Source organism: Cryptotermes secundus, unplaced genomic scaffold (genome assembly GCF_002891405.2).
Source record: "Cryptotermes secundus unplaced genomic scaffold, Csec_1.0 scaffold938, whole genome shotgun sequence".
Lineage (NCBI taxonomy): Eukaryota > Metazoa > Arthropoda > Insecta > Blattodea > Kalotermitidae > Cryptotermes > Cryptotermes secundus.
In genome coordinates, this window is record NW_019737398.1 from 37,531 (window position 1) to 64,367 (window position 26,837).

At 45.7% G+C, this 26,837-nt stretch overlaps 1 protein-coding gene across 2 annotated transcripts in view; it reads left to right on the forward strand.

The window, feature by feature from the left end:
• The window catches only part of LOC111870380, a 133,115-nt gene that overhangs the window by 28,497 nt on the left and 77,781 nt on the right, over positions 1-26,837 (forward strand). For both annotated transcript variants that reach the window (XM_033753819.1, XM_023862620.2), the window contains exon 2: positions 12,480-12,598. In XM_033753819.1, the coding sequence (XP_033609710.1) occupies positions 12,480-12,598 (119 nt within the window). The remainder of the gene's footprint in view (positions 1-12,479; positions 12,599-26,837) is intronic.

Below are 26,837 nucleotides of genomic sequence, written 5' to 3' on the forward strand. Positions count from 1 at the left end.
AAAAAAAGAAAGGGCAGCTTACACAGTCCGGTTACTAATATACTGCATTTGTTATCTGCGCCACAAGTCACAGATACTAAGAGAGGCATTGCTGACTTGCTGACTTACTGACTTTCACACATTTCTAGTTTCCGCGTGTATGCCATCTGAGTCACCCAGCTCGTCCACCCGTCTGCACGCATATGACAGCCAGAGAACACTTCAGCGGGGTTTCTTTCGTCATTTTCATTTTAAAATTTCGAGTGTTTTACTTGCAGTTCTGGTATTTTTATAGTTACGAGTTTGTTCATTATAAACAGTAACATATTTATGATTGCGGACGTTTACATTTATTTCAATAAAAATGGGGGCGGGGCGGTGAATTAAGCTGATGTGAATACGAAAGGCGGGGCATCGTGACAAAAATATTGCGTGAAGTCCGGATATTTCAATCTCTATAGCGATGGGCTACGGGTTGGACGACCGGAGTTCGTTTCTTGGCAGGGGCAAGAGATTTTTCTCTAATCCACAGCGCCAAAACCGGCTCTTGGGACCCACTTATCCTCCTGTCGTACGGGTACCGGAAGATTACCGAAATATGTTATTGCTGATAATAGTTAAGCGAAGCTTCATGCAACCTGATTTTTTTTTCGTGTAGGCGTGTATAAATACACAAGTAAACTAAATTTGTCCGTATGATTAATTAATTAATTAATTAATTAAGCACCGCGCCGCGAAGATGGACCGCCTCTGTGGTCTAGTGGCTAGTGGTCAGAGTTTCTGCCTACATATCCAGGGGTCCGGGTTCGATTCCCGGCGCTACCAGATTTTCTGAGAACTAATGAGTCTGAAACGGTTTCAAGGAAATTTCGGCTTCGGTCTATAAAACCGAAATTAACGGCTGTGGGGATTCGTTGCGCTGACCATCCGACACCCTCTATCCGCTGAAGTTGACACTAAATTGGCCACAAGCGGCGGTCGCTCGGTCGGTATAGTTCGCTAGCGGACTCAAGCCACGGAGTTTATGGTTTGCCGCGAAGATTTATGGGGGAGTGAAGTTATAGCTCCTTCATTCATGACCTTGGCACTAGATGGAGATGCGTGGTCAGGTTCACCCCCTGGCCGTTTTACCTCCAGGGAAAAGCTGCTGGTAGCGGTTCGATAGGAGGCTTGCTGGACCACAGAGCCGGTCTGGATGCTGTAGGGCAGAGAAGAATCACATGCGCCTGCCTTGAATCGAACCCCATTCGTCCAGCTCGCTGTACCGACTGAGCTGTCCCTGCCGTCTTTCTACAGCCGTTGCTATATTCAGAATTACACTTTGTGTCTGTACTTCTCTTTCTCACCTTTTCCAATAATCAGATTATTCTTAGAGTCTGCGCAATAGCATAAGTGCTCCAAGCGGTCTCCCCCTTTTAAAGTTATGTAAGCGTGAGGTTTATCATTGTTATCACGCAATTTCAGGTTACTATAGCAATGAATTGTCGAGCGTTAACACAATGCATAAAAATGAGTTCTGTAGTAGGTCACGAGCGAGTGAGCAGTCTTTTATTTCAGTATATCATGTCTGTTGTGTCAGTATTGATAATATTCCGATCTGGATATGTGAAGTGTAGTATACTATACGGAGAAGGTGGTTTGCGATTGGTTATTTGTGTGTGTTGTTCATGGGAGATGCCGTTAAACGTCGCCATCGACCTATCGTTTCATGACATGTAAGAATGGAAAGAATAAAGGAGAAAGCAGGGAAAGTTATTGGTACTGTAGCTTTTGTAACAAATTATGAGACCCCGTTGAATTATTAACGGGTGTTAGAGCATTTTTTTTTTTTTTGAGAATTAATTCTTTCTGGTCCTTCGTTCATATAATGTTCATTAATTCGCAGTAATCTAAATATTTGTGGGGTGAAATTCCATTCCATTCCTGAAGACAGTGATACTCTGCGAGTTTCAAGCCATTTATATGCCTTTATTCAGTTCTGGCAGCACCACGTGCCGACTGTTGCGCCGCGACCTTCAGTGGTCTGTTGCGCATCCTCCTCTGTTACAACTCTTCAGCAAACCTATACGTGGAATGAAGTGCAGTACCTTATTTACAGGGGCATCTTCGTAGTCACCTGGCTTCGTAAGGTGATGGCGCAGGTGTCTGCCTCACAGTCGCATAAGATATGTATGGCTAATTCGTCTTTTTATAGGCACCTTTCGGGAATGGGACTATTCGTTAAGTCCCATTTTGAAGAGCTGTCCCTTCAGGCGACAGTGTTCTATGAGTAGTCCTGTCGCCCACCGTAACTGGTTCCTGTTTAGTTTTAGCAGTTCCTTGGTTTTCCTTACAGAGGGTCCTTTTAAGGATCCCTTTGCTTGTTAGAGCCCTGTTAAGGACTCCCAGTGTTTTTTGGTATGTTTGTCCAGTCCCTGACAACCTTTTTAGCAACTAAATAGGCAAAACCACGAAACTAAAATTTCCTTTACTTTTTCTTCATGTCATGATGTTAAATTAACCATAAGGAGTTTTGACTTTGCTCAGTAGTTGTAGAGCTCCAGTCGTGATTTGCGTATGACTCGAATCTTCCATTCAGCTTATTTATAAGCCTCGATTTATGTTTGTTGAAAATGGAGGCTGGTAGAAAAGCGATCAAGGTCAGTTGTATGATGTGCCGGATAATCCGTCATTGTATTCCGTACAGTTGTACTTCTCGCGACATACATAAACGAACTAGCATTGACACTATAAAGCCTAGTGATAGTTACACTGAAGTGCCAAAAGTCATGGGATAGGTACCTAGTATCGTGTAGGACCCCCTCTAGTCCGGCGAAGTGCAGCAACTCGACGTGGCATCGATTCCACAAGTGGACGGAAGACCTCTGGAGAGATGTTGAGCCATGCCATCTGGATAGCCGCCCACAGCTCCCTGGTATTTGTAGGTGCAGGATTTTGGGTGCGAATGGACCTCTCCACCATGTCCCATAAATGCTTTATTGGGTTCATGTCGGGCGAACGTGGTGGCCACACCATTCGTCGGAACTCTCCAGAATACTCCTAGAACCAATTCTGGACAACTCCGGTCCAATGACACGGTGCATTGTCCTACTGGAATATCCCATCGTTGAGGGGGTACATGAATTCCATAAAGGGCTGCAAATGGTCACCAAGTAGTGTAACGTAGCGGTCATCGTTCAATGACGGGTTTAGGTGGACGAGCGGACCCAACTCATGCCACGTGAACACACCCCACACCAGTATGGAACCACCACCAGCCTGCACAGTGCCTTGTTGACAACTGGGGGTCCATGGCCTCATGGGGTCTGCGACACACCGGAACCCTACCATCCGCCCGAAACAACTGGTACCGTGTCTCATCGGACCACGCCACATGTTGGCAATCCTCCAGGGTCCAATTAGCGACGTCAGAAGCCCAGGTGAAGCGCTGTGTCTGGTGTCGTGGTGTTAACAGAGGCACTCTGGTCGGTCTTCTGCTCCCATATCCCATGGAAGCTAAAGAACGCTGCACTGACGGACTGGATATGCGTCTGGTACCTCCTGCATTGAATGTGGATGTGATTTCAGCCAGTGTCGCTTGTCTGTTACCACGGACAATTCTAGCTAGACGCCGCTGGTTACGATCATTAAGCACCCGTGGTCGGCCACTGCGCTGTCCACGATGGATGGAAATGCCTTCCACAAGGTATTCCCGGTACAAACGTGACACCGTGGATCGAGGAATGTTGAATGACCGCACAACTTCGGGAATGGAATGTCCCATCCGCCTGGCACCCACTCTCATGCCCCGCTCAAACTCCGATAATTCACGTCTGCTTGCCACCTATCATCTGTGGCTGGTACAATAGGCCAGAAGTGGCGGCCGCAGTACAAGGGACTTAGTCCCACCCCACTAGCAATAAAAATAGTAGTATCCTTACTTATTCATTCATTACAGGGTTGTAGTTTTGACTTCTCGACGGCGAACAGTTGCATGTGAATTTAATGATTGTTTATGAGGGGAAAATCTTATCATAGTCGTAAGTATATCATTCGCAATTGCTTCTGCCGAAGGCGCATGTCAAATGAGTGCTGTATACTTTGTAATTTGTCTTGTAATTTTTCTGTGATCATATTGTGACATGATGCTTGAAAGCCGGAATAGGCCATAACTAGACAACGGCTCGCTAATGCTCATATCCGCGGCAACGAATACGCTTTTAAGAATCAGATCGTTGTCACGAAAGTAACACACGTTTCGTAGCAACGGATAAAGAGAGAATAACAAAGGAACTGTTTGAGATAGCGATCTATATTCAGTTCGCCTCGAAGTTGTAAAAGGGGGACACATGATTGATTCGAGAGTTCATTCGTAAGAGAATTCAGAAGACAGTTCAGTAGTTCATTGTTCAGCTGTCGACTGTTAACCAGCGGACAGCGGAATGTGAAGAAGTGACCGACTCGTAAATCAGAACCAAGTCAGTTACAGTGGAAGAGAAGACACTCCTAGTTCAGTAAGGAATGGAGCGAGTCTTAGTCATTGATCATGGTTGTAAGTGTAAATAAGGCGTCAGTAAATCCAATCATCCAATCCAGAACCCGTTCTTATTAGTCACGCAAGCCCCTCGTACGTGACAATATAATCCAGTTTCGATATAATTGAGGAGCTTTCATTGTTCCGTTTCCCCTGACATTCTCTCCGCGTGAAGTGGACTGCGTTGGATCAAGCCAACTTGTGAACGGCGCACAGAACTTTCATGACATCCACGAACTAATTACTTTCCTGTACACTTTCCGCTGCAAGGCGCATGAGAAAGTCGATTCGTCATGACGTCACAGAGTTTTATGCTTGGAGGTGCAAGTAGACCCTGTTTGCCCCTCGATGTAGGCCATATGCCCGGCAAATATACCTAATCCTTCCAACCGCAATGTGGCCTTGGGGTTTACTCAGCCTCTAACAGAAATGAGTACCAGGAATATTCTTGGAATATTCTTGAGGGTAAAGGGCTGCAGGGGCGTAGGGCTGATAACCTTACCGCCATCTATGAGATGATTGTCTAGAAAATGTGGGAACCTCAACATCTCACAACCCTATCGGCCTCCACGGCCTGTTACACGGATACCTTTACTTTTTTTTACAGTGAGTTTTTATTTTCATCAGCACTACTTAATCATTAAATTTTCCATTTGTTTGTGTTCTGAGTTTCTTTTCTTAGTCTTTTAGGGCAACCTTTTGCTTCAATAACCCGGATTATCTCTTAATCCGGATGACCTTTCCCCCCTCAATTACTCCGGATTAGTGAAGGTTTACTGTATATCGTGCGTAGCCTGTGAAGTGTTAAAACACTTCTCGGTTAGGTATCACGCCTTGTTCGTTATGCTACACGGCGACACATGCGTACCTCCGAATGTAGCACGCGTTGCTTCAGTTTGTACCTTTATCACGGCTGCATGCGCTGTGCCGAAGTTGCATCCCCTTTGCATTCGGGATGTCCCGTATCGACTCTTCTCTGATAGCAGCGGTTTTAAGGGTTTTCGTAGAATTTTTCGGTCAGCAGGCAAGTTCTTGAACAGTATCCACTATAAATAGGTCATGGCCACTTTCACATCGTTTATAGCCATCCGTCCATTGGATGCAACGTAGTCTGTTGCTGAAAAGCGTCGATAAATGAACCGAGAACAGGCGTGCATGTCACTGGTTTGGAAGCGGCGGTAAATGAGGCCCCATAAGGGGTGCTGCATTGCCAGACGCAGGTAGCAAGAGCCTAGAAAACATCTTGACAGTTTGCTTTTGTAAAATAAATAAAATTAGTTTTAAAATTAAGAAAAAATTCTGGGTCTTGTGTTTACAATGCTCAGTAATGTATCTGTCCACGTTGCTCCCACTTGGAGCATAGTGCATCCGTGAAACGTTTCGTTTCACTTCAGTTTCTTAATCTTGGTCGGTAGGACTTCTTGGACGGGCTACCAGCCGGACGCAAGGCGCAGGACACAGGACAACACGAACACAGACGAAACGCTGATACATATCCATGCTTTGAGTGGGATTCAAACCCACGATCCCAGCGTTCGAGAGGGCGAAGACATTTCATGACTTAGATCGCGCGGCCACTGTGATCGGCCGGTTTAATATAATTCAAAAGACGAGGATGAGGGTTTAATGAAAACCGAAAAGGAGGTGTCACGCGAAAGCGTTTGGGAACGATTGGTTTAGGTGATCCCTCTCGAGAGAAGCAAAGCAGTGACTCAGCTAAGGAGAATGTTCCGCCAGAAGCTGTAGTAATGACGCCTGCTTGTGTAAGCGTATTGAGAGTGGGGTTTAAATGCCGTCGGTTATTCTCGGCGAAGGTTGTGATTTATGTAACACTACATGGGTCAAGGGCGTCGAGGACTCATCAACTGATATTCCTCGTGTCACTTCCAGTAGGCAACTGTCGAGTAGTCGTATACTGTCTTCTGGGAGTTTCGGAGCAACGTACTGCCTCAATCTTCATGGTCAAAGATTAAGCTTCTACTTGCTGTTTATCTTATTCTTCGACACCCTTCTCAGTTTTCCTTGGCACAAAGCCGCAGACTGAACAGGATGATCTAAACGTAACGTTGAGGCTGCGCCATAGCTCAAGCGGTTAGTCGTTGGTTTTCCACCGCGGCGGCCCGCGTTCGAGCCCGGGTCTGGTCAAATGGGATTTGCGGTGGACAAAGTGGCGCTGGGGCGGGTTTTCTCCGAGTACTTCGGTTTCCCCTGCCAATCTTCATTCCACTAAATTCTCCATCATCATGATCACCCGGGGCAGGCTACAATACGCCGATCAGTGGCCGCCGTGCTGAGTGGACCCAGTTGGACTCCACCCCCCAACTAAACGAAGATACATTTTAATATTATCGCCCCATCTGCGACTAGATATTCCAGTTGGCTTTCTTTCAGCTTTTAATGCCGAAACTTTATATATGCTTTTCTAATATGATTTCTATATGCACTCCAATCTTTCCTTTCGTATAATCATTCTAACTAAGTAAATTCCTCTGCACAGAACTTGGAAAGGGCCGCAGTGTGAGTGACCGCTGTCGTACCCTGCTGCCAGCTTCATTCATTCATTCATTCATTCATTATTAGAGGTGGGTGCTCCATGCACTGAGACCAGTTATTGGTCCATTGTGCGTACTTGTGCTATCAGCCCCATTCTACCAGCGAGGTCGGCCCTCTTCTGACAGTGGTGCCCGATACTTCCTCATCTACCGGAGGCATTGGAAACTACTTGGGTGGGAAACTTTGCCTAATTTTGCTCAGAGGTCTCCTAGAGACATGGGAATCTTTTACGTGCCGTAAATCTGCGACACAGGACCCACGGCTTATAAAGTCATGGCCTTGAGTCATGAGGTTGGAACGTTACCCCTAGACTACGAAGGCCGCTTACTGCCAGCTTAAAATGATATGTAATGTCAGCACTTTCCACAAAACGAACGGAATGGACGGGGCAGGATTACAACTTCTTATTGCATACTGTGGTAGCAGGTACTTGTGCAGCTGCAGGCTGCCTGTGTAGAGGCAGGAGAAAGAGAAAGAAAGAACACTTTACTTGCATATTATTCACATTGCTGAAAATATGACCTAAAAACTTAGAAATTACGAAAAATTATTAAAAGTGACTTATAAAAGTTACACTTTTGTAACCAGCAACTCATATCCGGGATTTATATATTTATGGTCGTCCAATAGGATACAAGAAAAAAAAAGATGACGTCATCCAAATCCGGGGCCTCGTGATGAGGCTTGGTCTCTCTTTTTGCAGTTCCTTAATTATATAGACAGTCGGTAGCTCTCTTAGGTGGGTGATCAGCCCGCCGCAAGGCCGCTGCCTACACTGGACAGCATAAACACAGAATGGACCCAGAGAAACATTCATGCTTCGAGTGGGATCCAAAACCCCGACCCCAGTGTCTTAGCGGGCGAAGACAGTTCATGCCTAGTCCCCTTATACTGCGCGGCCACTGTGCTCAGCGCGGGTGACTATCATATTCTCAAATACTCTTATGCATACTGTGAATTTCTTCCTGTCAGAGACTTTGTCTTTTTCTTTTCGGTTGTGAAGGCGGCCTACCGTTTGCTGTTTCTGTGTTTAATTGGGTCGGTCATGAAATTATTCGATGAGTCACTGGATCGGGTTCGAGTCTGAAACGCTTTGTGAGAGGTGAGTCCCCGTGTACCACGGTTCTGGTCGTTAACCTTATGCTGCTGGCATGTTGTCAATATACACTGGGAGCACAGAAGCGCGATTCACAGTCATGCGTGCAGCAAGCTGATCCGTCAGTAGTACATTGTCCCCCAGTACTGATGGAGTACTGTGTAATGTGTGTCAGACTTGAGGTTATCACGGCAGTAAATATCAAGATTACATCCTTCCATTTAGTTCGTTCCAGCGTTTTGGACGAACCTTTTGTCGTCATCTTCAGCCCTATGGGCCTCCACGGCCTCTTACAGGGATAAATTTACCTTTACCCTACAAAAGAGTACAGTGTCGCGGTTTAGTGGTTGGCAGACCGTATGTAAGAGGCGCGGCTGTTTCAGTTCTTTGCCTGAAGACCATCGTGACTGAGGTTTGTTCTGATTGTCCTTGCTCCTTAGAGGCAAATTCTGAAATAGTGCCTCAAGTTATGTTACTACGGCTTCTTCTACGTCATTTCGAATTCACTATTAATCATCGTAATATTCGACACTAGTCAGAGCTACTGAGAGTGTCGTTAAATAGGCCACGAAATGAATAAATTATGGACGCCACATTCCAGAATGTGACCCTGATACTGTGTCATGTTGACACTAGCATATGGGACAGAATAGAATTGCTCGTAAAGAAAGAAGAAAATCCATAATAACCCTCTAAAAAATCTAAGTTAAATAATATAATGTTATCCTTATATATATTCTCACGTATTAGAGTGACCCTCAACGGGGTTTTAGTTTGGATATTGGATTTAATGACCACTAACAGATCCGTGAGTACAATTAATTATAACAGTCCCAGTCCTTCCGAATCTCACTGTAACCACAGCATACATAAAGTCTTCTCAGTTTTCTCTAGACGTTTTCTGGTAACTGCTTGTAACAATGGCTATTCCTCTTTTTCCGTGCTCAAGTCATCTCTGAATGGCGGCTCCCTTTGAGTTCACTAGCTCCCAGGCCGGCGGCTATTTCACACCAACCTCCTTGTCTTCTCGCAGCCCGACTTTCAACAGAGCACACTTCCATGTGACTGACAGTCTCGCTTATAACCCCTCAGCACAGAGCAACAGCAAACACAGTTCTTCTATCGTTGCGTGCGTGTCTCTTGTGGTTCCCACGTGATCGCTATCCAGCCAGCCCATTGGCGCGCTGGCTGCTGCCTAGCAACGACTCTTGTTAGGCAGCAGCCAGCGCGACAATGGGCAGAAAGTTTGACACAAGTTTTCACGCTAGTTTCTTGTTCGACTTATTCTTCGACCCAGAAGATGGAGGCGATATGTTCCTCCGAAAGTCGGTTGACTTTCAACGCAATGCATGGCGTTATATCCCAGAAGATATTACTCTTCAGGGTGCCAAGGGACTGGATTTAACTGGCTTGTGATACTGTCAAGTGTCAGGCTTTTTGTGAACACGTAAATTAACTTTCGGCTTAGTATTTTTTTAAACATTCATTCGTTCATCAGTAATCTGTCAAGACGACAGGTCCACAGTCTCTTCCAAAACAGTTCCTCCACTTAATGCGATCTAGAGCTCTCTCCTTCAAATGAGAATATCCTCTTGTGTCCCCAAGGTCATCCAGCATCTTCTTACAGCTTCTTCCTCGTCTTCTGGTTCGCATACATGGTGTCTCTGTTTTTGGAAAGAGACTATCCAGGAAAAGTGATAATGTGGTAGTTTTTCCATTTGCTTTCCACATCGTCCAGACTGGCTCTGGGGCCAACCCAGCCTCATATCCAATGGGTACCGGGGGCTCTTTCCCCGGTGGTAAAGCGGCCGTGGCGTGAAGCTGACGACTCATCTCCAACTAGTGTCGAGGTCAAGAATATATGGATCTGTACAGCCATTACCCTATACGCCTTCATGGCGTAGTGCTTAATTAGTTAAGTACAGGGACAACTTTTCTATATGTCAAGTTGCTGATAGGTAAGAATAGGACCAGAATATACAGTGGAAGATGCGATCGGGTCGGTATTGTCCACCTTCATCGAAAAGCATTATTACTAGTTAATATCAGCGCTTATTCTGTCAAGCTGCCTTTCCAGGTTCTTTCAAGTTTACAGCATACATGTTCAGTGAAACCGTGATTTGAAAGTATCCCTTAAGTGGATCAGTGAAAGGGTTATATGTCGAAATCGTAGCGAGAGGTGGGAATTGTCAAATTGTCACGTTTAATTTTCTAGAGATGTGCTTAAAGCTGACGGCCTCACCGCCATCTGTGAGCCGATTGTCTAAGAAATATAGGAGCCTCGTCGTCTCAACCCTATGGGCCTCCACGGCCTGTGTCAGGGATGGCTTTACTTTTTTATTTCAATAGTTTCAATGTTTCAGCGTTCAGGTTAGGGGTTGCATGCAAGGCTGACGACCTTGCTCTGTGAAATATATATATATATATATATATTGTTGCTAATTCCAAAGAAGCGAAAGGCTGATGGTCTAGTTTGCGACACAGCCGCAAATAGACAAACCTGGCAGGATCTTTTAAGGAAAGCTATTGCTCAAAAAGGGCTGTTTTGCCAATGATGATGTTGAAGATTTCATTAGTGAAAGATCTCTTCTGTGATGTGAAACCGTGTAGTTTGGTAGATACGAATATATGGGAGGAACCTGCTACCTAAATCATCAGAGCAGAAAGAGTCCTGAAAATGGAGTCAGCACGTTCCTCCGAAACCTTAATACGTGTCTAAAGTAAAGAGGACAGTAGGCCTAGCCTGAAATCTCGCTAATTGAAGTGTACTATCTCCGAACCGCCCCACACTTTCTTTTGACACTTAAATTTCTCTGCCCTGGCAAGTCTACTGGGTCACAATGAGTGCGGACAGCAATTAGTGGCTCTTCTGCATGGCTACACGCGAGCGTGCATTCTCCCTCAGTGAGATAAGACTGTAAACTGCTTGAGATTTACCATATATCTGCATAGGAGATAAGATGGGGGCCCTGAGATATGAGACTTTCGCTGTGGTGAGCGTCACGGTAGACTTTCTTCAGGGCTGTCTCCATCTTCAGGACAATTTTTTATAGTAACTGCCTTGAGATTTCAGCCACGCTGCTATATATGCTGACTGCATACTTCATGATTGTCATCATCAGGGCCCGATTTTGATGACATGTCATCTTTTTTTCCTTGTATCCTATGCGATGCTCTTAAATATATAAATCTCGGGTATGAGCTGCTGGTTACAGAAATGTATATTTTATAGGTAATGTTTTTGTCATTTTTTGACATTTTTAGGTTTAAGGTCATTTTTTCATTTTGGGGGTAATTTTTGGGACTTTTAAGGGTATTTCTTGTCATTTTTTACCATTTTAGGGAATTTTTCTTCATATGTTTTCTGAAATGTGAATAACATGGAAGCGAAGTGTTCTTTCTTTTCTCCTTTAGGTCATTTTTTTTAGTATTTTCAGGTCATCAGAATCCGAGCCCTGCATATTACATTTTTGGGTCATATTTTAGGTCATTTTTCCGTCATTTTTTAAATATTTTCAGGTCATCAAAATCCGGGCCCTGGTCACCATAGTCTCCAGATAAATGGCTGGTTAATGGCTTCAAAAAAAGGCCATGATAGATTCCTTCCAAATCCTTACCCACTGAGCGTTCATAATATATCGAACAAGGTGGTGTAGCGGTAACGTTCTAGACATATATTCAGGAAGTGCTCGTTTCGAATGTCGGTCTGATATCTGCTGTTCTGACCGAAAATATTTGTGGGTTTCCGCGTTTCCAGACAAATGTAGAAATATTACTTCGATTAGGCCACGTCAGCTTCCTTCCACGCCATTCCTAATTCGTCAACCCTCCCATTAGACGACTTTATACAGCCGAGATACTCCTTGGCTTTAGTCCGCAAGCGAACTATACCGACCGAGCGACCGCCGCTTATCGGCGAAGTTAATGCCAACTTTCAGCTAATATAGGGTGCTGCGTGGTCAGCGCAACGAATCCCCACGGCCGTTAATTTCGGTTTTCTAGACCGGAGCCGCTACTTTTCCAATCAAGTATCTCCTCAGTTATCCTCACGAGGCTGAGTGGACCCCGTTCCAATCCCACTACTTTTCAGAAAATCTGGTAGCGCCGGGAATCTTACCCGGCACCTCTGGACCTGTAGCTAGGAACTCTGACAACTAGACCACAGAAGCGGTCGGGTGTAATATGTCCCAAAAAATATAGATTTCCGTCGCATTGGATGGTATGTAACCTGTGCAAAATATGCGTTCCCCTCATCTTTATGGTAGATTCTTTCGTCTTTATGTATAATATGTCAGAATTGTACGAATTATAGAACGAGGAATGTTTGTCGTGTTGCAGATGGGCCGAATGTGACGGTATGGACAGCCCTTACGCCGCTTCTTGCCGCAGCGTTCCTGGTCACTTCGGTGGTTGTGCTGCTGGGGTGCGTCTGCTGTCGCCAGAGAAAGGGCTTCCAGGTAAAGAGAAGGGATATCTACAGACTGCGCGCATAGCGTAACATTTCTAGCGCTTTCGCTCTCGTATTGTCTTCAATTAAAAAAAAATCCTTTGTTTTATTAACTCGACATCCATAAGACTTAGAGATAATGCAAGACATGCCCGCAGAAACGCACTGTCGGTCTTGACGTAAAGTGAACCGAAGCTGCAGTGCTTAGGTAAATTATCTCCCAGTATTTAATTTCATGCGTATAGACAGGTGGGACGGAGTCATGCACGCTATGAGGATCTGCACGCACTGAACCATACAAACTGGCCGGCGTCGAACACTTGCTATGACGTGGTGACGTCTGAATCAATGATCGTCAGTGAATTTTTGCCCAGTAACTCATTATTAGGACGCTAAAATGAAAGAGGGTGATTTTAAGAGTTCTACCTTCTGGGTTATAGCGCTGTGTAGACCGTTGAACGTCAACGATGTTTCGGAGGAATATGCCTCCATCTTCAATGTCGAAGAATAAGCCAAGCAGAGCTTGCTACCTTCTTCACGCTGGTTTATTGATTGACTTGTTCCTCAGTCCTCAAGATGGAGGCGACATATTCCTCCGAAACGTCGGTTGATTCAGCGGACTACACCGCATTGTATCCCAGAAGGCAGAACTCTTCATAACCACCGTTTTGAGATCATCAAATTCTACAAAGGGTGAATTAGGTTCCATTTGTAGCGTGAAAGAAGGAAAGAAATACATACCTCTACAATTTCGGTCGTGAAAGAAATGGATTATTTGGGAGACCTGTGCTTATGAACAGATAATATTAAACTGAATCTTGATATATAGTTTAGTAAGGCGTGGACTGGATTCAGCTGTCTCAGGGCAGGGTCCTTGGTATGGTTTTCATGAGCAAGGTCATGAACCTTTCAGTTCTATAATCGCTACATTTCTTGAACAGATGAGAAACTATCAACCTTGTAAGACATCACTGTGTCATTAAGGTAGTGTTTTCCTCCAAGTTTATCTCCATCTGGGGTCGCTGATTTTCAGAACTTACCGAAACCCTCTGAGCTCCTGTCTCAGATTGGGACATGAAAGTTCGCGATAAGCCGTATAAATACATAGGCTCAGTATATGCCGATCGCAGTGGTCGCGTGGTGTAAGGCATGGAAATTCTTTGCCCGCTGGAACAGTGGGATCGTGGGTTCGAATCCCTTCGAGGCATGGGTGTTTGTCCGCGTGTCTTATGTATTTGTGTTGTCCCGTGTGTAGGTAGCAGCATTGCAACGGGGCTGATCCCCCATCCAAGTAGTCCTACCTACTGTCTATAAGAGCAATAGTTCCTGATTAATTTTGAAGAGAAACAGGCCATATGGCCTAATACGAAAAGTAGAAGACGTATGATGTAAAGTGATGACATGTATTATAATTTAAAGAATTTATATGTTTTTCTAATCAAACTGAACATTGCATGAGGTTTGAAGTCCGCAGGGCAATGCCATAATTGTAGCATTCTCTGAATGAGACCCCGTGCGGTTGACCTGCGCCTGCCTCAGGCTTCAAAGTAGACTGTAACACTATTTGAATCCACACTACACCTCCACCGTCGGCTTGTTTGTTTAAGACACATGTTAATATCTTACACAGTGGGAGTCATTAGACACAAATCGTTAAGTGAAATTTGTGTCCACACACTAGAAGAGGCCCCACCGAGGGGACACTCTGTGTAATTTCACTTCTCGATAAGGTTTAATTCATTCATTCATTCTTACAGTCACGTGTATGAGTGACTACAGACGGTTTCTGGATTGATAATCGGAATTTCTGGACTTTTTAATACAGCGCATGGCTACACTTTACAGTTCATTGTTACACACGCCAAGCCCATCGTCACGTCTTCACTGCTGTTGCTTGGTAACGGCTTCCAACTGCTGACGTTCCCGAACGGGAGCTACCAGTTCCTCACTGCAACAGCTCACAGTGACTGAACCCCAGCAGTCCTCTGACTGCCCAGCAACCAACTTGTCATGCTTATAACATCTCGGCACGGGTCGCACAGAAAACACCTTTCCTCTGGAGCTTCGTACGGGCCTCTGCCTAGTAACAGCCGTTGTCTAGTTGCTTATTTCGCGGTCGTTGTCTAGTGACGTGTCTACATGCCACAATATACTCCTTCACATCTCGTAAGTGATCAGTTTCTTTCAGATTTTCAGACTAACATTGTTTATGCATTTTTCAAGACGCGTGCTGCTTGTCACACCCATCACCTCCATGATTTAATCGCCCTAATAATTATTGTTTTACGAGTATTTGCCGAAGGGTACGCGTACGTAAGATTTTAGGTTCTAACTACCATGCAAATTCATATTTAGGTCTCCTGGTAGGTTGATACCAACGTTTCGGAGAACATAGAGTATCTGTCTTCATCCCCGAAAATGGAGACAGTATTATGCTCCGAAGTGATGATAAGCGCCTACCAGGCTACACGATAAGACCATGAAATATATAAAATTTGAGCTTCTCATGGCGGTAGTGGTTCATATTTTGGTCTTCTGAGTTATACCGTATAGTCTGGTATGTTGGTACCAGCATTTCGTAAGAACATTCTTCCTCCTTCTTCATCCCCTGAGATAGAGGCCCTATGTTTTTTCTGAAGCGTTGATAACCACCTACCAGACAGCACGGTGCCAAAACCGAAAATAACATAATATGAATTAGAAACAATGTTTTCACATCCAGTGAAAAATTCTAAGAGGAGTGCATACAGAATTTTGGTGGGAATTCAGGAAGGAAAGAGACCGTTAGGAAAACCTAGACGTAGGTGGGAGGATAATATTAAGATGTATGTTAGAGAAATATGATGGGGCGGTATGGACTGGATTCATCTGATTCAGAATAGAGATCAATACCGTGCTCTTGTGAACGCGGTAGTGAACCTATGGCTTGCATGAAATGTTGGGAAATCCTTGAATAGCTGAGGTGCTGTTTGCTTCACAAGAAGAACATGGAGTTAGTGAGAAATTATCCCTATTATACATAGAATAAGTTCTGCGAATAACTAATCGCTTATATTCTTTCGATAGGACACGGACCACATAGAAAACGAAGAAAGTGGTGGGGTATAAACAGACACACAGACAGCAAAGTAATATCCTAAACAGCTTTTTATTTATTTCTTTTTAATTATAGTGGATACACAGACGCACAGACAGACAAACAGCAAGGCGATTCCATAATCCTTTCATTTTTTTTTAAATAAGGAAATTATGGTAATAAAATAAGGAATTGTGATGGTCCGCGCCAAATGAGTTGCGCGAGGGAACTTGAATCCCAGTTCAGTGCCACTGTGCCTCGAGCGCCGCGATCATTCCGTAACAGAAGTTGGTACAGAAGAACACGCCTTCTCACATCAGTGTTGCATGAACAGGATCGATCGCTCTCATTGGTCCGTGGGTGTTCCGTAGCTGCAGCAGGAATGGACTGATGCGCCGTCTGTTGTCGAGATTGCTATTTCAACTCACAAAATTAAGAGTAGACCGGATCCCAGAAATGTTGCTTCAAATTCAGTTTAAAGTGGTTCGTCTCTTCGTCTGCCATCTATAAACGTAAATGCAATCCTACCTCGGACTTGTCTTAATACGTTCCCTAATTCTGATTAAGGCCGGTCACGGTAGCTGAGCGGTCTAAGGCATGTCTTCGCTCGCTTGGAAACCGGGATTGTGGGTTCGAATTCCTCTCAGGGATGTTTAGTTTGTGTGTGTGCGTTTTTCTGTGTTTGTGTACAGGTAGAGGCCTTGCTACGAGCTGATCACCTGCCCAAGGAGTCCTACCGTATGTCTAAGATCTAGAAAAACCGAAGTGAACGGAGAAGTTCATGGAGGTAGGCCTAGGCCCACTGGAGCTATAGTGCCAAGGAGAAAAAAAAATCTGATTACGTCGAAATAGCGTTAAGTCGAGTTCGCTATAACATGGGAAACAGGGTTACGTTCTTGGATCTCAAGGTTGAGACCCATTTTTCAATGTTTTCAGCGCCAGTTATACTCGTACTATAGTTCTGTGATTCTAACTTAGTCCTACCCCACTAGCAATAAAAAAACGATGTCAGTAGTTCAGACTGTGTGGCGTCGAATGATAAGTTGGTTACTGAATGGTGATTTGAGATATGTAAGGAAGAGGACGTGGGCTAATTTTGACGTTTTGCTCCGGCTTTTGCCCGGAGGAACTGAAGGAAACTGCGAAAAAAATGTCAGAATAGTCTATCGCTGCCAGGATTCGAACCGGGCGACTACCGAAACGAAGTAGGCAGCGTTACCGCTTGAGTCAGCATGTTCGGTGACTCAACGTTAATTACTCTGTTAAACAGAAGAGCTTCACCGTTACGTCTGTCCGTGAACCGGAACGACAGCAAAGCGGGTGCAGGGTGCTGAATGTAAGACCATCTAACGAACGCTTCTTGAGAAGCCACCGGTTGCTCAGCTACTCAATTTCCCAGCATTTTATGGAAATCGAAGATTCATTACCGTTNATTACCATGCTCACAAAAGCCCTCCACTGGTCCTTATCCCGAGTCAGATTAATCCGATCCATGCTACCCTATCCCATTTCCGTAACATATTATCCTCCCGCCTACACCTAGGTCTTCCTAGTTGTCTATTTCCTTCTGACTTTCCCATCAAACCCCTATATGTTTCATGTAAACAAACAAATACAAGTTTTGGGAAAAACTGATCACCTGCTTTCCTTGAGACGACACGGACCGCTTAGGAAACGACGCGTCCAGCAGTTCTTCTGTTGTATGTGTATTCGTTGCTTCAGTAATATTTTAACCGAGCCGTTGCCTAGCAACAATAGAGAAGGATACGCATACAGACACACAGACTGATGGGGATTTATGAAGTGCGCCATTGAGATGGGCTGAGGTGCCATGATATACATACAGAGTTTCATAAAGATTGGTTCAGCCATTCAAAAGTTGATGCGGGGGGGGATACACAGCCTGGAGACCGCATAAGTGTACTTTTATTTTTTCCCAAATAAGGAAAGTAGGCAAAATATAAAAATAGGCTTATGATATCACATTGCTCTCTTATGTTTCTGTATGTCTGTGATTCCCCCCCCCCCCACCAACCTTTTGAAGCCCTAACCCGACCTTCTTAAACCTGGGGTTTTTAACATCGAATTNATCCCCCCAATCAACGTTTGAATGCCTGAACCAGTCTTTATGAAACTTGGTGTTTATATCATGGCATCTGAGCCCCCAACTTAGCGGCGTATTTCATAAATCCCACCGAACAGTCTGTGTGTGTGTAGGTATTACTTTTATCGTTACTAGGCAACGGCTCGTTAAACGCGTTACAACTGTAACGAATTCACGCAACAGTACAGTAATTTTTGGGCATGTCGTTTTCTGTGTGGTCCGTATCGTATCAAAGGGAAGTAGACGATTAGTTCTTCTGAGAACCTCTTGCATAAGTCTAGGTCTCCCTTCTGGCTTTCCCACCAAAACTCTGTTCACATTATGTAAATAGTTTTGCGACGGTGCACATCATGTGAATTCCAGTTCCCGTCTCTGGGCAGAGACAGTGACACAATAATTCATTGCCCATACGCCCACCTCTGTAGTGACCCGTGCCAGTAACCCAGTGCGGACCGCTGTGATGTCAGATATTAATAACGTAATTTTTCTGTCATTTGTTTTTGTGGGCCGTTTAACGACGGTGGTAGCAGCTGCATTGTATAGCGTCGGTGTGGTAGGATGAGACCCGTCAGTCTAGATGTAACGCTCAGGACATGTGTTCGGGAGGTCCCCATTTCGGATCTGGGCCGGGAACACCGGCTATTCTGACTGTCGTGGTTTTCCTCAGCCCCTTCAGGCAGATAAAGCTATCCCTGTAACATGCCGTGAAGGTCCATAGGGTTGTGAGACGTTGAAACTCCCACATTTTCTCGAGACAGTCGGCTCACAGATGGTGAGGTTGTCAGCCTTGCGCGCCGCCCGCTACCCCCAGGAAGATTCATGGTACTCATTTCTTTTAGAGGCTGAGTCGACCTTAGGACCATAATGCAGCTGGAAGAGTTAGGTAGATTGAGAAAAAGAAATCCAATAACCTCATCGGGAATCGAATCCGTGATCTTTCGACTTTTAACACACTGCCTCAACCAACTACGCTACCGCGTTTCCCCTTCTTAGCAAATGCCGGGATTTTATGCCACGAGCACTTCCTTCCAGATTCAACAATCCTACCATCCGACGCTACGTATAATCTGAATGTTGAAAGCGTAGTTAAACAATCCCCGATACATAGAATGAAAAATATTTGAAAGTGGGGGTTCAAGTCCCGATGAGGTCATTGGATTTTTTTCTTTTCAATTGACCTAATCATTCCAGCCGCACTACGCCCTGGGGTTTACTCAGCCTCTAACAGAAATGAGTACCAGGAATTAATTAAATAATTTTCCTGGGGAGTAAAGCGCGGTCGGCGCGTAAGGCTGAGAACCTTACCGCCATCTTTGAGCCGATTGTCTAGATAATGTGGGAGCCTCAACGTCTCACAATCCTATGGGCCTGGTACAGGGATAACTTTACTTTTTATTCACCTAATCGGGTCAATATCATGGTATCGGTCAGGAGAGACTGGAGAAAGTGAGAAATAGCTCAGTCAGGTAGCCATTGTCTCGGCCGAGATAGGAACGGAGCACCTCCCGAACGCAAGGTAGAACGTTACTGCTCCATTAACCCATCCACCCTGTTTAAGTTGTTGCTTTTGTATCCTGGCAGGTTCCTCTGTGGCCGAATACGGAGTTAGTGCCTCGATTAAGCCAAGAACCATTTCCTTCTGTATTCTTTAAAATTATTTATCGTGAGTCATCCGTTATCACGTGTATTAGTGACTATAGACGGGGTTTGGATAGGATGATTGGACTTTCTGCCACCTTATACAACCATCTCATACTTACAAGCAATACAGCGCTGTCGCTGATTTGCACAATTTACAGTTCAACGTTACACACGCAATAGGATTCTTAGTCTTCACTAGTCGTATCCTGGTAACGGAATTAAGAGAACCTCACTGTGACTAAATCTTCTGATGACACAGTAATTCTTTACAGGCTGCTTTCTCCTTCTTTTTCAACTGTTAACTTCCCGTGGCTGTCTCCTACCGACAGCTCTCATGCTCATGCTCTGCTCCTTGAAACTGTCTCCCTTATAAAGTCGTTGCACGGAACACAGTACAGAAAAAACAGTCCCATTATTATAAAGGCATGTTAGTCAAAGTTACATTGCGACTGACGGCCAGTCAGCCAGAACACCGAGACGGATATGGGATATTAATATTTTTTTATTGCTAGTGGAGTGGGACTAAGTCCCTTGTACTGCGGCCACTTCTGGCCTATTGTACCAGCCCCAGATGATAGGTGAGGGTGAGTGTGGAGCAATTTGTGGAATGAAGATTGGCAGGGGAAAACGAAGTACTTGGAGAAAACCTGCCGCAGCGCCACTTTGTCCACCACAAATCCCACTTAACCAAACCCGGGATCGAACCCGGGCGGCCGCGGTGGGAAGTCTGCGACTAACCGCTTGAGCTGTGGCGCGACCTTGATGCCCTGAAGTTGGAGGCGATATGTTCCTCCGAAACTTCGTTTGACTTTTCAGCGGACTACACGGCACTGTATGCTAGAAGATAGTCCTCTTCATAACCACCGCTTTGAGAACATGAAACCCCACATAAAGGTGAAGGTCCTTGTGATCAATGAATTAAGCACAGTGCTATGAACAAAGTATGGGGGAATCGAGGTGTACCTTAAACTGTAGGTTTATGTCTGCAATAAATTAATATGAAGACCAAGAAGCAAAGAACACAGTTATAAAACGTTTATGTTCTCACTTTTCCTGTTTCTCGTCCAGTAAGAATACCAAAATGGCGGGTTTCATGTTGTCCGCCAAACCCTCGGGTCAGTTTGGTTGCGGCACATTCAGGCGCAGCGAACAACGTCCCGCCCTTGGAGATAAAGAGCGTGTTTCATTCACCAATGGCTCTACAGCCCTTTGTTGGGCCCTGACCGCTTTTTCAGTTTCGTAATCCTATACACAGTCGGTTGGACTCCTTCGAGGGGGGGATCAACTCGTCGCAGTGTCGTTACCTACACACAGAACAGCACAAATACAGAATAAACACAGACTTCCATGCCTCGAGTGGGATTCGAACCCAGGACCCGAGTGTTCGAGCTGGCGAAGATGGTACATGCCTTAGGTTGGGTATCGCCTGCGCGCGGCAAACTCGTTCGTCTGTTTACAGTGTTCGTGTCCAGCATCGAAGCGCGGCAGCCGCGTGTGGCTGTTGATCGACGCTGTTCCTCAGTTCTCGGAACGCCACAAGACCGTCTCAACTAAAAGAGCAAAACAAAAAACTCCGTGGCTTTAGTCCGCAAGCGAACTGTACCGACCGAGCGACGCCGTTTGTCGGCGACGTTAGTGCCAACTTTAGCGGATATAGGGTGTCGCGCGGTCAGCGCAACGAATCCCCACGGCCGTTAATTTCAGTTTTCTGGACCGGAGCCGCTGTTTCTTTGAAATATTCCTCAGTTATCCTCACGAGGCTGAGTGGACCCCGTTCCAGACCCACTACTTCTCGGAAAATCTGGTAGCGCCTGAAATCGAACCCGGGGCCTCTGAATCTGTAGCCAGGAACTCTGACCAGTAGACCACAGGGGCTATCCACTGAAGGAGCACAGCACGCTTTAATCCCTTCACCGCGGCACAAACAACCGCTTCGATTTGACTCGACATCCGCGAAGTTCGCGCGCGGCAATGTTCGTTCTGCCGCGTGCGGCAAAATGGTATCGACTTTGCGAGGCAAAGCAACGAACGTTGCCTCGCGCGGCAACCGCTTGCAATCGATACCCGGCTTTAGACCACGCGGCCACTGTGACTGGCGTTCTTGTCTGTTACGCAAACAGAATTCTGAGTTAAGCCCGTTGTGAACACACCTCGGCTACTAATTACCGTTCCAACACGGAAGTGGTGCATTGCTGGTGATATATAGGAGGCAGTGACTCAGCAGAATACACCAGGTCGTATCAAAAGGGCGCTGACTGTAGAAACGTAGCTTTTGGCGGGGTCAGGGACGAGAGGGGGCGGACGCACAGTGCAAAAATCAAGTCGTCGTCTCTTCAGCGGGTTACCGGCCGATTCATGCATTTCGTGAGTCACGTGTGCTTAACGGGATGTATGTAGACTAAGTGGGCGACTATCAGTTTCTCACGAAGTATTGTGTTCTATGAACTTCGTACAAAGGATATCCTGGGCCATGCCATAGCTCAAGCGGTTAGTCGCCGGCTTCCCACCGCGGCGACCCGGTGTCGAGCCCAGATCAGGTCATGTGGGATTTGTGGTGGACTAAGTGGCACAGGGGCAGGTTCTCTGTGAGTGCTTCAGTTTCTGCTGCCAGTTCTCACTCCGCCGACTGCTCCACACTCATCCTCTATCGTGCGGGGCTGGTACAATAGGTCGGTTAATGGCTGACGTACCAAGTAGACTCAGTCTCACCCCATCCCATGAAACTAAAACTAATAAAGAAAAAAAATATATCCTGGCTAGATATTCTGTGAAAGGCCACACAGCGATAGAATGGATTATCGAATCTCTGCAATCTCATTCTGTGTCTGGAAAAGGCTCAAAGACACTGGAACTTCTGAATGCTGAAGATTACTGAATACTTCTGCCATCACTTCGTCAACGCCATACGGTGAAACCTATGAAGTTGGACACCTGGCACAATGTGGCCAACAGAACCGAAAAATACATATTAATTTACACATGGCCAACCTTGTGTAACTTGGCCACATATCTGTCTTTTGTTACTTTTATGTGTTTGTGGAGGCGTGGCGGGGGGTGGGTGGTTCTGTACGGCGCTGCCCATATCTGGACTGCGTGGCACCGAGTGGTGAACTAGTGAGTGTCCGGATGGAAGTGGCCACGACCTGCCTGCCGTCATTGTGCTCTTGTGTACAGTACAAACTGAAGTGAGATAGGGTAAAAGTAAAGTTGTTCATATGCTTAACTAATTAAGCTCTACGCCATGAAGACATAGAAGGGAGTGGATATATAGATACACGTTTTCTTGACCTCGGCACTATTTGGAGGAGCGTGGTCAGCTTCACGTCCTGGCTGCTTTACCCCCGGCGAAAGAACACCCGGTACCATTGGATAGGAGGCTGGATGGGCCCCAGAGCTGTTCTGGACGACGTGGAAAAAAGAAAATTCTTGACTGTACCAGGACTCGAACTCCGACCCTAGGCCATCCAGCCCGTAGCCAGTCGCTATCCCGGCTGCACCATAGTAATATACACTTCATAAAACTTTGTACTGTACAAACCATGCTACGTTGTGCGTAATGTCGGCAACATTACGGAAGAAAAGCCCCCGTGTAAGTTCGTTCGAATTTCCTACCGGGAATATGTGACAAATAGAATCCAGCTCCTTCTAATGATAACGTAACGGTTTGCGTCACTAACTGCCGATAGCGTACCGTCGTTATTGTGGTGGATGGAGTATACCAGTTCCATGATTTGGAGCCCAGGTTCATAAGTTGGTAGTGCCACAGTCGATCAGAACTCCCCGTCATTTTTGATGCCCAAAGTTTTTTTTTTTTAAGTTTCTTTGGATGGGGTGTGTGCGTCCACTTGGTACATCGGCAACTAACTGGCCTAGTGTACCAGCGCCCGATGATAGATGATGAGCGTGGAGCAGTCGTTGGACTGAAACTTGGCAGGGGAAACCGAAGTATTTGGAGAAAAACTGCCTCAATGACATTTTGTCCACCACAAATCCCACATGAACTGACCTGGGCTCGAACCTGGGTTACAGTGGTGGGAAGCCGGCGAGGAACCGCCTGAGCTGTGACCACGGCCACTTCCCAAAGTTCAGTTACCGTCTGCTGTTCAACCTAGGTGCCAGGCGCTATACACCCGAGCAGCCCAAACTTATTCTCTCTGAGGCAGGAACCGAATTTCCAAACACTATCTGCTTGCTACCATTCAGTCCAGAACCGTTTGTCTTCTCATCTGCTGTTTAAAAACACAAAAATTGAAATATACAAAAATGTAATTTGCCTCTGGTTTTGTATGGGTGTGAAACTTAGTATCTGACATTAAGGGAGGTGTTTGAGAACAGGGTGCTGAGGAGAATATTTGGACCGAAGAGAGATGAAGTGACGGAAGGTTGGAGAAAACTACTCTTCGCCAAGTGCATTTAGAATTATCAAAGTCAAGGAGAACGAGCTGGGCATGGCATATAGCACGAATGGGGACGAAGAGGAATGCATGTATGATTTTGCTGGTAAAGCCAGAAGGAAAGAGACCACAAGGAAGACCTAGGCGGAAAGATAATATTAAAATTGGTCGTAGAGAGAGGAATAGGGTGGTATGGACTGGATTGATCTGGCTTAGGATAGGGATCAGTGAAGGGGCTGTTATGAACACGTTAATGAACCTTCGGGTTCCGCAAAATGTTGAGAAATTCTTGAGTAGCTACGCGACTGGCGGCTTCTCAAGAAGGGCTCACCTCCATGGAGTGAACTTGGTTGTCTGCACGAACTTCGGGCGTCTGAGGGTTATTGAAAAGTTGGGATGCACAGGAGACGGAGACCTTTTAGATAGCTGAGCGACAGTTAGCTTCTCATGAAGGACTGTGCCTCTTGAAGTGGGTGAGCTCGGCGTTGGCAAGGATCTGCCGCTGTGTGGGACTGCAGCCAACATGCTGCATCCTTATAAAGGTGCTGGATGAAGGTCGCGCCCGGCATACGCCCACCATTCTGAAACAGGCTGTAGTCACGCCTCTCTAATGGGATGTGCTACAGGCTGACCAAAAATATTAATTCCTGCCCTTATTGCACAGCTCTGATGGGTTTTAAATTGTGTGGAGTATATTTAAAACGTAACAGAGGCCGAGTTAACCTTTTTTTTCCTTGGCACTACAGCCCCAATAGGCCTAGGCCTACCTCCATGAACTTCTCCGTTCACTTTGGTTTTTCTAGATCTTACACATTCGGTAGGACTCCTTGGGCGAGTGATCAGCTTGTCGCAAGGCCTCTACCTGTAGACAAACACAGAAAAACGCACACAAACATCCATGCCCTGAGTGGGATTCGAACCCACGATCTCGGCTTCCGAGCGAGCGAAGACAGTGCATGCCTTAGACCGCTCGGCTACCGTGACCGGTCGAGTTAACCTTTATAAGTCTTAAAAATGTGACAATAAAAACTTAGACGAGTATCGAGGGACCCTGTGTTTGGGGACGGGGGGCGGAAACCTTGGTGAAGGTTCCCACTCAGGGCATGCATGTTTAGTTTGTGTGTGTGCGTTTTTCTGTGTTTATGTACAGGTAGAGGCCTTGCGACGAGCTGATCACCCGCCCAAGGAGTCCTACCGAATGTGTAAGATCTAGAAAAACCGAAAGTGAACAGAGAAGTTCATGGAGGTAGGCCTAGCCCACTGGGGCTGTATTGCCAAGGAAAAAAAAGTAGAGGTAAAGTTGTCCACGTGCTTAAGTAATAAAGCAACACGGCATGAAAGTCATATGGGGGAGTGGATGTGTAGATAACGTATTCTTGACCTCGGCACTAGTTTGAGGTGATCCTCACGCCTCTGCCTCTTCACCTCCGGGGAAAGTACTCCCAATAATCATTGGATAGGAGGCTGGGTGGCTCCAGAAACGGTCTAGAAGACGTGGGGACGAGAAAAAATCTTGCCTCTCCCAGGACTCGAGCTCCGGCCACTCGACCGTGGCTATTCGCTGTATCGACTGCGCTGACCCGGCTCCCGAAACAGTTCAGGATAAAAACATTTTTAAGTCAGAACTGCATCGCAGTAATTAAAAAAAAATCTGGTTCCTTCCTTTCAGAAAGCAATGTACCTCCATTACAGAGACTAACTGTTTAGGGAAATAATCAACGATTATATTCCGAAGCTTACGAAACACATAATTTCAGAGCGCAGACGTTTTGAATATTGAAGTAGGTGATATATACGAAATGTTCCATTTAAAACCCATCCCAAACTACGACAGTATATGCAGCCTTCCAAGTGAAATCAATAATGTCTTATTCTGTAAGTCCTTGTCACGGTACTCAAAGCACAGTGCTTCACGAGCAGCAGAAAAGGATTTGAAGTTTTCCAACTAGTTCCGAGATCAAGAAGATGTGGATCTATGCATCCACTCCCCCATACGCCATCGTGGCGTAGTGCTTGATTAGTTAAGCTCAGCACAACTTTACCGTTTATTGACGTTGTGCCCGTGAATACTTGCGACAGTAGCAGTTTAACAACTAGGGTGATACGGGAGTACCAGGAGGAAAGTTTTTGATTTCATTTCTCTGCCGCAATACTTTATTTTTGTTTGGGTTTCATTCTAAATGGTACACCCTGTAGTAACCGCCCCCCATTCAAGAGTTAGTTGCCAGCAGTGGTGTTGGCAAGAAAGCTGTTTTCCTCTATCGGATTTTGAGCCGCCCATTGCAGTGGCCGCGCAGTCTAAGGCATGAAATATCTTCACCTGCTCGAACCCTGGAATAATTGGATTGAATATCGGCTGGGGCATGGATGCATATCTGCCTTTTGTGTGTGTGTGTGGCCCTCTGTCTGTAGCAGCCTTTGCGACGGGACGATCCCTCGTCTAAGGAGTCCTACCAACTGTTTCTGAGGTTCATAATTTTAGATTAATACTGAAATGGAAACAGTCAGGAGGGCCAGAGGAAGAACAAGCATCTGAACCGTTAAATTAAGAGTTGAGGTTTGTTACGATTTATCCAAACATCTGACAGAGCTAGGAGACGTTTTGCATGAGTCGCACTCCTCGTTAATCAAAGAAAACAGTTTGAGATGAACAGGGCATGTAGCGTAGGAGAGAAGAAAGACGCATACATAATTATTAGAGGAATAACTGAACGAAGAAGGCCACTTGGAAGACATAGACGTAGATGGGAGGCTAATATTAAACGAATCTTTAAGAATTTGGATTGGAGGGTATGGATTCATCTGCCTCAGGACCATTGATGGGATGATGTGAACACGGTAATGAATCTGAGGGCGTGGAGGCTCTCGACTGAGCGGGCAGCCGTTAGCTTCATAAAGGCGCGTCCACATTACTCGTGCTCGTGCTGGTGCTCGTCGGGAGACTCGTCTGGCTTTTACTTGTGCCCGTAAATCTTCATCCACACTACTTCACTTGCTCGCCAGGCTTCGACGCTGAGGATCCGTATATTTACTC